Source organism: Mytilus galloprovincialis, chromosome 8, assembly GCF_965363235.1.
Source record: "Mytilus galloprovincialis chromosome 8, xbMytGall1.hap1.1, whole genome shotgun sequence".
NCBI lineage: Eukaryota > Metazoa > Mollusca > Bivalvia > Mytilida > Mytilidae > Mytilus > Mytilus galloprovincialis.
In genome coordinates this window covers 94,706,518-94,721,826 of record NC_134845.1, presented here as the reverse complement: position 1 = coordinate 94,721,826, position 15,309 = coordinate 94,706,518, and the positions used below count along the sequence as shown (strand labels likewise).

General features: G+C 29.5%; 1 protein-coding gene across 1 annotated transcript in view; it reads right to left on the bottom strand.

Annotated features, from left to right (window-relative positions):
* LOC143043841 (uncharacterized) overlaps positions 1–10,237 on the bottom strand; it is a 49,459-nt gene extending 39,222 nt beyond the window's left edge. Inside the window, exons 1-2 of the mRNA XM_076216022.1 lie at positions 9,428–10,237; positions 7,507–7,554 (exon numbers count right to left, since the gene is read on the bottom strand). Of these exons, the coding sequence (XP_076072137.1) occupies positions 7,507–7,554; positions 9,428–10,194 (815 nt within the window). The 5' untranslated portion in view covers positions 10,195–10,237. The remainder of the gene's footprint in view (positions 1–7,506; positions 7,555–9,427) is intronic.
* Positions 10,238–15,309: the final 5,072 nt, after the last annotated feature.

The window sequence follows — 15,309 nt, the reverse complement described above, 5'->3', positions numbered from 1 at the left end:
CGCAGCCGCGTTGGCCAAATCGATAAAAGCACAAATTTAAGTGACGTCACAGTGGAATTTCGAAAAAATTCCTAAAAAATAGGATAGAATTCAGATAGAATTCGGGATTGGGTTTGTAATGTTGATATAACATTTATTAATAACCATAAAAATTACAATACTAATTAATATCAAAGTGTGATAGTAATTAGATAAACAATTTAATATCTAGCTATGTCGGTATTTCTCTTAATCAAACTGTAAACCAAATATATCGTATAAATTTAGTTGAACCAAATGAACTGGATGATTAATTATCTCTACCATAACACACGAAAACAGAAGACAAATAAGATTTACTACTACAAACGATAAAACATTTGACAAAATCCGAAGAGAATAATAAATATTACATCAAAACTAAATGCATGGATTTCGGAGAGAAAAGTACCGTGACACGTCTTATAGTAATGCGAATTCAAACTCAAGAAAACAGTCACAATCGGGTATAAGTCACGTTCGGTAATTAAAAGATGTAGAAAATATGAATATCAAAAAGAAAAACAGCTGGTATTTTTTTCCTCTTTCAGTGTTGATTCCTATAGATTGTAAACTTTTAAGTGATATTTCAATCTCATAAAATTGTAAGAATGTCGGTTTAGAATATTTAACATTTTTCAAAAATATTACGATTCCCATCACTCTCTTCGTTATGCTGCCTACCGTCTTTTCTTTAATTCATGTATTCAACCAAAATATGTGTCAAGGAGTTCATTTACCACCAAGAAAGCTACCTCAATTCTACAGTACCGTATACAGATTATCTTGCATGATCATTGGGTTGTTATTATGTGGGAACTTTACATAAATAAATTTTTTAACGTGCCTTCTTACGACAGTGTTTACAAAAAATATACCAATATTGCTAGAACCTTATATAACCATTGTTTCTCTTAACTTTGTGTACCATGGTTCGTTTACACAAAGGAAGAGTGTCCCATTATACACAGAGGTTTCAGACTTTGACAAGTATCCTCTAACAGTGATAGGTCTCACTCATGAACTCAATGACTGATTGTTGACCATTTGTTATATTTCTAGTAAAATTAAATGTTCGAATATAATATGAATCTTATACTTACGAAGGTTTTTCTCTGAAAAAAAAATCATTTAATGAAAAATGAAACTGCATAAAATTATAAAATATTAAAACATAATGAATAAAAATAAATAAATTTGTCATAGTTTTTGCCACTTACAACTATGAATAAAATGAATTGTAAAACTACAGTATACGGTTCAGCAAATGATAAACTATGTCTTACATCTATGATCGGTCCCTGGAGTGGGTGTCCACTCTTAATAAAAAAGATGATAGGACATGCCGCTGGAATAGGTCACCTTTTCAAGCTTTATAATATGTGAATAGGTCGGGAAAACAATCAGAAATATATGATAAGGTCAATAAACTTCCTATAGCTTTGTCTTTCATCTTTAGTGGTGTTCCTGGCTGTGTTTAAACAACCATTATTTTTTTTTATCTTTTGACACCTTGGTTTTCCACTGTCACATTATACACCAAACAAAACCCAAATAATATGGGAAAAGGTAACAGTTTTACCTACTCAGTATATGAAAAGGTAACAATTTTACCTACTCAGTATATGAAAATGTAACATTTTTACCTACTCAGTATATGAAAAGGTAACATTTTTACCTACTCAGTATATGAAAAGGTTACATTTTTACCTACTCAGTATATGAAAAGGTAACAATTTTACCTACTCAGTATATGAAAATGTAACATTTTTACCTACTCAGTATATGAAAAGGTAACATTTTTTTAATTTGAATTATATAAAAAGGTTGGAATTACAGAATCCAAGCGGCACCCCTATCAACTAAGTATTGAATTGTGCACCAGCCCTCGAGGATCGGTCGGTCATATTGCTCCTTTAACTCCAAAGTTGTTGTGTTTATAAACATTATTTCAACTATAAGATATGATGAATACATTTGTGTTTATGTCAGATACTCAAATACATTAGTATGTACTGGTGTTAGTAATGTTTTTGTGAGAAAATGTTAATGCAATATATTCTTTGCGTTCATCAGATAATCATTTTTTTATACCACGTTTGAGAACAAATTTCATGGAAAAAAAACAATTCAATATTCCGGTACAGATCTTCGGAACAGTATTCCTGTAGAAATCAAAATGATAGAAACGATAGAACAGTTCAAACAAAGTTATTATAATTTCTTGTTTCTAAACTAAAAACGTAATTATCAGATGAAGTTTGTCTACTTTTAAAAAATCAATACATATATTTGTCTTGTATATCTGACATTTACAAAATATGTTCATGAAACGATTCTGTATGTTTTTCGCCATTTGTTTTTGCATAAAAAGTTGTATATATGTCAACGTGTATATTATGTTATTGTAACATTTTGAGTTATTCAGAGGGCATCGGGGGAGATTAATAATGTTCTTACTGATTTTACCCTCTTTAGATAAAGTATGTATTATTATATTATTATATCACATGTATGTATCCATGCAATATGACTTTTTCAGTATATTTTTGTTAATAAATTTGAATATGAGTACTTACTCAGAAATTATTTCTGTCCTGAAATGTACACAATTTAGAGTTAAAATTATGTTTGTACATCAAAACACATATCAAAGAACCTAAGACAAAACAATAAATAATAGACACACATATGTTTGTTTTGTAAAAGTATGGTCTATTGCTATTTATACACACCGATGTGATCTTACCATTTATAGTTTACTTAAGGAACGACATCAAAAGGTCGATGTAAGATAAAAAAAACTTAAATCAAATTCTGCAGGTTTTGTATATCTAAAATCGATTTTTACATATATCCCTATTGTTAAATCAATATTTCCAAAATTAAGTTAAGAGGAGGTTGGGGGGTTCAGTGAAAAAACTATGTGAATAAAGTTTCTTTTCCTACATTGAACTTTTGATGTCGTTCGTTACGAGTAACAGGTAAATAAGTTTAAAAATACAAAGCATTCGGATAATACATCCTTCTCCTTAATTAATAAACATTAATAAACATAATAAGATTAGATAACTAAAATAAAATTTTGAATTGAAACAGTTACTAGTAGCTCATGTGGAAAGCACCAAATAATACTTTGCAGTTTATAATGAAAAATGGATCAAGAGCCAGTCTTTAATGTCATTTAAGTCTACCAAAAACTTAAGATGTCTGTTATGCACACAATCCAAAATGTAATGTGCAATAACAAAACTTGTTTAAAATCATTGTATTGAGACTAAAAAATTTAAGAAAAGTCAACGTGAACCATCATATAGAAATAAAAGGATGTGTTATGCTTGTCAATAAAACAGCTATTCATCATAGTTAAAATGATGGAGACAAAATCCCCATGTTGTTCAATGTTTCTTTTATAATGATGGAGACAAAATCCCCGTGTTGTTCAATGTTTCTGTTATAAAGATGGAGACAAAATCCCTATGTTGTTCAATGTTACTGTTATAATGATGGAGACATAATCCTAATGTTGTTCAATGTTTCTGTCATAATGATGGAGACGAAATCTCCATGTTGTTCAATGTTTCTGTTATAATAATGGAGACAAAATCCCCATGTTGTTCAATGTTTCCGTTATAATGATGGAGAGAAAATATCCATGTTGTTCAATGTTTCCGGTTTAATGATTGAGACAAAATCCCCATGTTGTTCAATGTTTCTGTTATAATGATGGAGACAAAATCCCCATGTTGTTCAATGTTACTGTTATAATGATGAAGACAAAATCCCCATGTTGTTCAATGTTACTGTTATAATGATGGAGACAAAATCCCCATGTTGTTCAATGTTTCCGTTATAATGATGGAGACATAATCCCCATATTGTACAATGTTTCTGTTATAATGATGGAGACAAAATCCCCATGTTGTTCAATGTTTCTGTTATAGTGATGGAGACAAAATCCCCATGTTGTTCAATGTTTCTGTTATAATGATGGAGACAAAATCCCCATGTTGTTCAATGTTTCTGTTATAATGATGGAGACAAAATCCCCATGTTGTTCAATGTTTCTGTTTTAAGTATTTAAACGGGTACATTGATATGTGTATACTTATTCAACATAATCCAAATTAAAGCAACACAATCGGAGAGAACAAAAGAAAAGGTCAACATGAAATATCATATAAGATGATTAAAACGGAAATACATCGATATCATTAATCAACAGCCATCTAGATATCTAGATCACAATCATAGGTTCGTCTGTCATTGATCGTAGCCCCATTCTCGGAATGTCATTAAGAAGACAAATTGAAGTGACTAACAAGATCAACACATTACTTCCAGTATGGAGAGTTGACGTGGTATGCTTCTTCTGATATACATGTATTACCCTCCATTCATACCCAGTAAAGTATGTCACAAAAGTTCACATTGCATTTGAGACATTTATTCTCCCATTCAAAGATCTAAAACTGCAATATCATGGCACTTATACGGAAAATTGAGACGAAAACAAGTCATCGCAGTTAACCCGTTTGTGATCGGGATCGTAAAACATGTATATCTTAAAACACTGTCTCAACGTTTTGTGTTAGGAGCATCGCCACCTCCTCTTTTCAAACTAATAAGGACCTTTAAATTGGAACATGTACAAGCATGACATATAAATTGCGACAGACAAGTATCGATATTTAAATTGATAAGCGGGGTAGGGAAAAGAGGATATAAATAAATCAATACATTATAATATAAAACAACCACTGACTAAGTTACTGAATGAGGACATGTATATTTTATGTCTTACATATTTGAGGTTCAGTATTCACATAAACAGGGCTTAACATATTAATGCTGTCTGCTATAATCACAATGCTTTTTTTCCAAAAGTTAAAACAAGTTCTACCGCTCTACATTGTTGAATTAACTATTGTGTCCTCTTGATCATGGTGGTATATTTGTTTACTCAGGAACAGTCTTTTATATTTATTTATCAAAGTTGTACAAAATCGAACATGTAAAAATGATGTGTGTTTATAGTTGACACGTGTTTTGTTAATTATAGTAATGTCGGTTCAATTGGGATAATGAGTTCACGCACGAGTGAACTCAGATGGTTTAAAGTCATTCGAGCCATTGAAGTCAAAGTGTACAGTAGCATTTTGCCTTATAAAAAATATAATTAATTATATTATTAATTGTCCGGTTTGTAGGCCACTAGTATGGGGAAACCAGTACAAGCTATCTAATACATGTGTATTTTTACGAACTTTCCACAATATTATACTCATAGTTTTGCCATGTGATTATGATGTCCGTTCGTTTTTGATGCGTTTTGTTATTTGATTTTTCAATGTGAGTATGGACTTTCCGAATTATTTTTCCGCTGAGTTCAGTATTTTTGTGATTTTACTTTTTATTATGAAATGTGCGCTTGTCTCTTCAAGTGGCGTCTCCCATGTTCGAGTTTGTGGTTATTTGATAAATATCTTATGTTCGTTTGAGTTTACGAATTAGACTTTAAGCGTAGAAAACATATTCCCGAATATATCATATCACTTTAAATAGGCAAAAGTCCGAGTCTGAAGATAAATAACTAATTAAGAATGAGAAGTCGAAATGAGTTTTATCATAAATACTCAAAGATATAATATTTGGACCTATGACTAATAAAGGGTCTAAAACAAAATATGCCATGTTATAATCTATATATACTTTACGCGTGTTTTGATAATATAATTTAGGAAAGTTAATCAATGTATATTGTATTGACAATGAAGGTTATAAATTGATACACACAGATCTGTTTCAATATTTTTTTATAACATCTTTAACATAAATGAAATTTTATGAAAAGGGAAAAACTTGCTTTGTGCTTTACTTATCTGTTTTTCAAATTTGCATATCTGATTTCATAATGATCGGTGCACTTGTACTTTGTCTTTTGTACTCCTCCGAAAGCGAACTACATAACATCACACTTACCCGCAATCAATGCATCTGTATCTGTATTGTTTAGCTGTACATGTAACTCTATAAAAGACATCATGTTTAGATATTCTCAAGGGAGATGTCTAACTTTAATAGCATTTGATTTTATATAAATATTTGAACGTAACTTATTTTTTGAATAGTCACCTTTAATTTTGCTAAGAGATTTTAATCCCATATCACAAAATAAAATTACAAAAATTTTGAACTCAGAGGAAAATTTAATCGGAAAGTTCATAATCACATGGCGAAATCAAATGACAAAACACATCCAAATTGAATTGACAAGAACTGTCATATTCCTGACTTGGTACAGGCATTTTTAAAATGTAGAAACTGTAGATTGAACCTGGTTTTATAGCGACAAACCTCTCACTTGTATCAAAGTTATGCTCCCTAATTAGGCAATATTTAAAAAAAATCGTTTTATGTCTTTGATCTCTTTTCTGGATGAATTTTTATCATGAATACTTTAAGGTGGTATCTAACACTACAGGGAGATAACTCTGTAAAATCAGCTAAACGTTTTAATTAAGTTGTGTTGTTAAGAGAATATTAATCTTCTCAATGATAAAAATAAGTGTTTGTCAAACTGCTATATAACCAGCCGTGTAATTTTTCTGATAAAACGGTTGGTTCAAATTTTTTGAAATTTTTATATTTTTGTAAAAGGGTCAAAGTAAATACTTTGTCAAAATTTTAAGAAAATTAAACGAGCCAAATTAATTTTAGTTAAAGTATTGAGTACCACCTTAAGGTATAATATTTTAGAAACGAAACTGAACGAATTACATATACTTACATTACTTATGTATGTCGTGCAACCCATTAGCTAAACTGAACGAATTACATATATTTACATTACTTATGTATGTCGTGCAACCCATTAGCTAAACTGAACGATTTACATATATTTAAATTACTTATGTATGTCGTGCAACCCATTAGCTAAGCTGAACGAATTACATATATTTACATTACTTATGTATGTCGTGCAACCCATTAGCTAAACTGAACGAATTACATATATTTACATTACTTATGTATGTCGTGCAACCCCTTAGTCTAACAATCAAAAGTAAACCATATGTATATTCTTAAACCAACGTCACTAAAATTAGTTGATAACGTGCAAAAAGAGATAAATTTAAAACAATTAACGGTACTGCCAAATCACTGATTAGATTGTAGGGTTTATTATAATATAATGTCTACAAGAGAAAGAACCATTATTTAAAATATAATAATTAAGTGTATTATTCGCGCGTTTTGTTTATATCATAATCATCGGTTCCAGAGGAATCAAAACCAATTGAACAAAAGATAACAATAGAGATTAAGAACACTACAACGTAATGTCAAATATTACTTAGGTAGAGACAAACCTAGGTATTTACATTGGTTTTATTATTGTAGCAAAAGTCAAATTTACAGAAGAGTTGAACATGGAAACGGAAACAATGGAAACAACTTTGTTAAATGTCTATTATAAAAACAAACCTGACATTCTCCTGAGGTTTTGGGTTTTCTTCTTTTTTGACAGTTTCTCTGAGAAAAAATGAATATCTTATTAACAATTTCATTCCCATCTAATATCTCAAAATTCTAAATTATCTTAAGATAAAATAAAACTGTGTATTTATAAATATAAAAAAACCGAATTAGATGTGTTAAGATACCCCAAAAATAACGCAAACGAGTTTCCACATTGCATTGAAATTACTGCTTTTTTTTTTTTTCCTATTTCACTTATCCAGGTGCAAAAGGGTTAGTATAATATACACAGTCATATGAAATAGTGGTTTTCTTTGTGTATGCCCTGCCGGAATGTTTTCCTTGTGATTGATGTGATAAGATTTTGATAATAATTGTTATATTAAGTTTGAACTACCACTTTTTAAGTATGTCTATTAATAGTTTGTACTAACACTTCATATATATGTCTATTATTAGTTTGTACTAACACTTCATATATATGTCTATTAATAGTTTGTACTAACACTTCGTATATATGTCTATTATTAGTTTGTACTAACACTTCATATATATGTCTATTAATAGTTTGTACTAACACTTCATATATATGTCTATTATTAGTTTGTACTAACACTTCATATATATGTCTATTATTAGTTTGTATTAACACTTCATATATATGTCTATTATTAGTTTGTACTAACACTTCATATATATGTCTATTATTAGTTTGTACTAACACTCCATATATATGTCTATTATTAGTTTGTACTAACACTTCATATATATGTCTATAATTATTTTGTACTAACACTTTGTATATATGTCTATTATTAAAGACCGTTTAGTTTGTCTGTGGTATCTGACTTCTTGGCGAAAATTCCAAAGTCTTTTAATAAAACTTCAACTAGAAAGGCCAATAATTCAATGAAACGTAAACACCTAATACAGTCTATACGGAATTAAATTAGGTTTAAGTCTTCGTCATAATGATTTAAAAAAAAACAGGTTTTGAGATGTTTATATTACGGTACAACAGGATTCAGAAGGAGCCCAAAACAACCTTTTTTATAAATTTTAGTTACAGTTTACTATGAACTCATTTAACAGCAAAGCTTTTTTTTTAAAAGTCCGTCATTTTTCCAAAATGCGGTATATCATTAGTTTATAGAAGGTCCTTTATGGTTTTGAAATCTCTTTAGAGTACAGGTATGTCGTAACTTTTAATCAAATTATAACTTCATTTTTGGACTATAACTTAATTTGCTGGTCAATTGTGAGTAATTTTAATGACAATATTAACAATAACCAAAATGAATTCAACGTATTTGACATTTTGTCTTTAAGATAATAAAAAAAAATATCGTTATTATAGTATAACGACGTCTTCTTTGTTTTAGTAGCTATCCTTGATCCTACTAGAAATTTACTACACATTTAGAATTATTCTTTTGCACATTTGGATATTTAATTTCCAATAGTAGATATAGGAATCCTGATTTGTACTGGGTTTTAATTACTTAAAGTATAAATCGGAATTCTAATTAGTAGATATTGAAATTGAAATGTGTACTAGGAGTATTTTGAATCCTACTAAATTCCAATTTAAACTGTAAACATATATTTAGGATTCTATTAAGTCAACGCATAAATTTGCTTGTTTTGTAACTCATGAAATGCTGGTTATTTTAATCAATGATCTGAGAACACTGACAATATTGAATAACAGTGCATATATAGGCATTGCAGTATCGCATATTCTATTAAACTGGAGAACTTTGATTATCTGAGATACAAATACATAATGTAATTGAAACATGACGCGGAAGATGCCATATTTATTCAACCCTATGCAGTGGAAAAGAGATATCCAAAGTATATTAAAAGACAATATTAAAGAGTTTTCAAAGCAATTCATAGAATCAATAACTAAGAACAAACTTACTCAAATGTTAGTTCCCCAAACAGGTTCCCTATTTCACTCTCTGCTACTGTCGTTTTGGCATATTTGACTGATGGCATAAGAAGAACCTTTATTTCTTCTATTTGATAGATTTGTGACTTTATTTGTTTAAGCTTTTGTAACAATTTCGTAGTATCTTTTATCCCCTGAGTGTCTTGATAAAACTTCTGCTGCTCCTTTGTCGTATCCAAAGCTGTTTTTAACTCATTGCCAACAGACAGTAAGGTTTGAACATTCCTTGTGTCTTTCTCCTTCAGGATGTTAATAATACCTTCAACTTTCTTATCAATCATTTCTTTTAAGTGTCTGCCTTCTTCTCTTATAGCCTGGATAACTTGCTGTACATCAGTTTGATGTGTATGGATTCCTTGATCGATTTCTATTATCTTTGACTGGAGCTTTCTAATCTTCGTTTCGATGTCCTTGTTTACCTCCGCGTTGACACTTTCCAAGTATTCCTTAATCTCCGATAGATCATGTTTTTTATGATTTTTAATAGCACATATCTTACAGACTGGTAAACTACATTCCATGCAATAATATATAAAGTTTTCATCATGTTCTTTACAATATAGTTTAACTTCCGGGTTTATATTTGGGCCACTTAGAAATGTGTGATTCTTGCTCATCTTTGTCCGTAAATGAGATATTTTACATCCACCACAAAACAGCTGGTCACACTGTTCACAATAGTTATGCCCAGGTCCGGAAACACAAATTTCACACGTTTTAGAAGCAGCCTGGGCCATTTTGATTTTTTGTTTGCAAGTTGTTATGACAAGGTTATTTAAATCCTGGCCATATACGGAGATAGAATAACTTTTTTCCGGATCATCAATGAATTTTTTTTTAATGAAAGGTAAAAGTCTTCATTATTCCTATCATAAATCATTATTGTCATTATTGTTTTTAAAGGATTAACTGTCATTTGTTAGAAGGATAAGATTAATGTCATCAGTTGATACTGTTGTAAATTATCACTTCAATCCCATAATTTAATATACAAGTAACAATTAGTGGTTATCGTATATTTAATATGTTTTAAATAGTAACATGGCAATTGATATATTTAGAATTGGGCTACATTAAAAATAAGACACTGGTTTTAAATTTTGACTAAAAGATAAAATTTTGTTGCTTCGTTTACCTTACATTTATTTTAATTCAAAGTAATTTTTGAATATCGTGTAATTTACAGTGTGACATAAAGGAATTGAAAAAGCATCGAAGTTTTGTCGATGCCCCGATGGTACACTTGGCCAACATTTTGTCATATGTATATATATTTGGGCACCAAAGCTTTTCGCTTATTCCATTAAAAAAAATGACTACAAATTATTCTTTTTATAGGAAATTTGACCGACTTCAACTGTTTCTTTGTAACCATGTACACATGAAATAGGTAAAACATTTCTTGTGATAAAATAGTCCGATATAAATAGTCGATAAATAGTTGATTTACCTTAGAGGTCAACAACATTGAATCTGTTGATTTATTTAACTACACCATTATGTGTATTTGTTAAAGGGATAATACAGTAAATAAAATAACAAAGATTACATTTCTATAGCATATCAGGCGATACACTAGTCAGATATAAATAAATGTATATAACAGGTATTATCGATGTTATACATGTTAAGACATTACACATGACTATGTATTCAACTATCCCTATATTTGTTACTGTTAAATGCTAAATATGGTGATAATAGTGAACATATTTTCATACCTAATATATATCGATTAGGAAGAGACAATCAAAAGTAAACACAAAAAAGTAATTGAATTGCATAAACTCTTGATATTAAAAAGGTATAATATAGTTGCATAGTAAATTGACAAATGACGCGGTAAAATGTCCTTAGAAGATTGAAATTTACCATCATAGCAATAAGTTGTTGTGATATAATTACTGAGTTATGTCATATATCAGGATATATGATTATATGCATTTGTTACTTTTTGTTACTTTTATTTTGCACTACTGATGTCGACAAGTTGGTCCGAGTACACAGTAATCAGATTTCAAGACCCCCTTCACATACAATTGTCCATATTTTGAGTTAGAGCTGATGAAGTTTTCTATAATTTGGATATAATTTGTCCCAAAAGTAGTACAACACACTGTAAAATTATTATGGAGAAAGCGCAGGTGGGATTTTTTTTATTTTCATTTATTGTCTCAAGGAAATGCACTACAAGAATGAAATTCATTTTCTTCTTCAGTGCCACAAACTTTCAAATATTCGTTTCAACTTTTTAAATGAAATAAAACAACGGTTTAAAAATTTTAGTGGTTTAGATATTAAATCACAATTTATTTGGCTAATGTCCTCTGAAGATACTTTCATACTCCAGAAACTCGGAGAATTATTGGAAAATTTATCCTCATATAGGAAAGTTATCTTAAATGATATATAGATATAGAAATGCCCAGTGACCCACTTATATTATTAAACACTGTGCTTGTTGTATTCTTGTACTTGTCTTAATAAATATTTTTTGGTTTGTTTGTTTTTGTTTTTTTTTTTATAACATTGTGTCTTAATCATATTGAATCACTTGTAATCATTTGTATGTAATTAATGTTGATTGTTCTGCTCCTTGTGGGCGCTTTGATTAGCAATAAAATATATTTGATTTGATTTTGTTTGGGCTAAAATTGCATGCAAGTTTTTCACTAAAAATTGAAAAATCTTTGCATTTGACCATACTGTCTGCACAAAAAGTTGAACTAAAGAGTCCTTATGTGCTCAGATTTATTGTATCATGTAACTTGAGTATAGAAATGATGAATAAGACACAAATTTTTATTTCCTATAGCTTTAGTATGCATTTTTAAATGTATATATGTGCTACGGCCTAAATTGACCCTAAACTATTTTCAGACTTACTTGGCCTAAGACCCTTTTTAACTAATATGATATGCTATTTGTAATTTTTCTTTCCATTTAAATTACAATAAATACATATGTAAAGATTATTTATAACCAAAAAACTTTACAAATTTAAAATTGCTGGAAAATATTACATCTTCATGTAAGGCTCCCCTTCATTGGAAAACCTTCATTTTTAGGCACAGTCTCATATAAATTTGACTTTTGAATAATTATGCTAAGTCTGATATATTAAATGAGTTTGATACATGATATATTATATATTAAGGCATTTAAAAAGTGTTTTTTGCGATATTTTGATTTTTAAAGCCCCAAATGTTAATAATTGAAATTTTTCAATTTTAACATCAAATTTTAACACGTAATGTTGAATATAGAATTTATCATACTGTCTATAATATATAGCATATTGCCATGAAACTTTGTAAGCAGTCTAATAGTTTATAAAGCTTAAGTCATACCAAGTTTTATTAAGATTGGTCAATTTTTTCTATCCTATTAGGTCCGAGTACACAGTTATCGTCCCTTGATTTTCGTTGTCCACGAATATAGTCCCTAATGTAGACAGTGTGTTACTTGTCAATTTTGTTTATACCCCTTCCAAATTTATTTATTCATGTGTAATGCCTCTAGTTGCAAGAAGGGGGATAAAATTACACTGTAGATAAATGTGATTCATGAATTATAATGTAAAGTAGTGATTTGGTCCAGTTGAAAAAGGTCAAAAATTAACATTTCGGAAGCTGTCAAAAGATTGCAAGACCCCCTTCACATAAAATTGTCCATATTTTGAGTTAGAGCTGATAGCTGATGAAGTTTTCTATAATTTTGATATAATTTGTCCCAAAAGTAGTACAACACACTGTAAAAATATTATGGAGAAAGCGCAGGTGGGATTTTTTATCATTTTCATTTATTGTCTAAAGGAAATGCACTACGAAATAACTGTGTACTCGGACCAGTTCACGGTAGGTATAGTGGTTTTTCGAGTGATTCGGTTCATTTATTTTTAGTGTAGTTCTGGCATTTTCGAGAGATAAAACATGGGATCAGTTCAATTAACTGCTATTTTGTAATTATTGTAGTTTTTTACATTACTACCCATCTTATATTGAATACTATACATGTTTTGTTCAACAAAGAAGCACAATTTCCTCGAATTTAATCACAGAAATCAGAGTTTGGTATTGTCCGTGTATTTCGTGAGCAGCTGTGAAATCGTCCAGGTTTTTAAACAAATTGTCCGGTTTTTTTTTATTGAACATTTGAATAAGAAAACATGTATCATAGACTTAAAAAAAATACTTTTTTAGTTTAGAACTGTAATTAAGTGAAGGACAATATTATATATTCCCAATAAATCATCAAAAACATATGACTACGTTAATCAAAATGAAGCTTTTTTTTCAATTTAATGCAATATTTTCTGTTCGAAGGGCGTTCTACAACTACTTCAAAGTGTTCATTAAGAAATTACCTTATCCTTTAGTAAACGGTGTTCAGGAATATAGTTCAGTGAACTCATATCTATTTTACCTTCATTTCATGTTACTTTTGATTTTACAATTAATAATATTTTCTATGGTGAAACCTGGAAATTAACTAAAAAGGAGTAAAAAGCATAACAGACAGCAGTAAAGAATAAGAAAAATGCGACGATAATAAAGATATTCTACTAAAGGGGGCATGTCCCGCCCCAAGAAAAAAAATCCATTAAAAATAATATTTAAAAAAAACACACACGTAATCCACTCAATTGTTACTGCCATTGAAAATAAAGTTTGAATAAAATTTCATATATAATCAACAATAAAATGATTGGTGCATTAGCCTAGATATGATCCTTTCGAAATGATAGCAAAAACAAAATGTGTATATTATATGCTTTCACCAGCTAGATTTCCCAGTGCTTTAGTAGTAGCATTTACACATTTTCATTTTCCATTTCTTAAACAATCAAATAAATAATACAAGACAAATAGTGAATGAAATATTTCGAATGTATACTCTTTTGAAAACAAACATATATCTCACCTTACACAATATAATTAGGAATGTACTTCTCAATCCGAATTGTCTATGCTTACATTTGATTGTTGGTATTACGAATAAATTCTGTACATGCAATTTATAGGATGTGAGAAAAAAAATATACAATTATACGCACTCGAAATAGCCCGTACTACTCTCGAAAAAGCCCGGACATGAAGAAATGAATTTAGTCTCAAAATGTCGTTTTCAATGCAATAACAATATTTTGTAAATTGTCTGTATATCTAAGGATATATAGATTCCATGTATGCAATTCTGTCGACATTTACATTGGTAGGTGTACGAAAATATCTTTATTCTGTATTTTGGAATAAAATCATTGTAAGGCTAAATCTAATTTAATCAACTAAAAACAATGTCAGAATGATGATATCTTTTGATCTCAAATACTAACATATCTTGTATAACCTTGTTTATCATATACTTAGACTAAATAACATATGATTTTTACTGTATGATAATAGCAATACTGAATTAATGTTAATTCCATATTTTTCGAATTGGTGCTTAGCGGGCTGATATGAAAAGTTTATCTCATGCTTCGATTGTTATCGCATGCCTTTCCGCAACGTTCTCACATGGCATTCCGGTGATACTCGGCAAATTCCGGAAAATACACCTCAATGCTACGTTTTCAGTGAAAAATATTGCGAAATAGTGTACAAAACAATTATTTAGATACTGAAAAGTATATTGTGTAAAATAATAACAAAAAAAAAAAATAAAAATAAAAAACAAACAAGTTATTAAACAAATGGATTCTTTACATGTATAAGTTTCAAACATAATTTAGAAAGTTACTTTGAAAAAGGTTGACTTTTCCAAACAGTATTCATTATGTATATCGTTGGGTTTTTTTGTTTTTTTTTTTTTTGGTTTGTCGAGTCGTCCATATTAAAAATGTTTTCTCC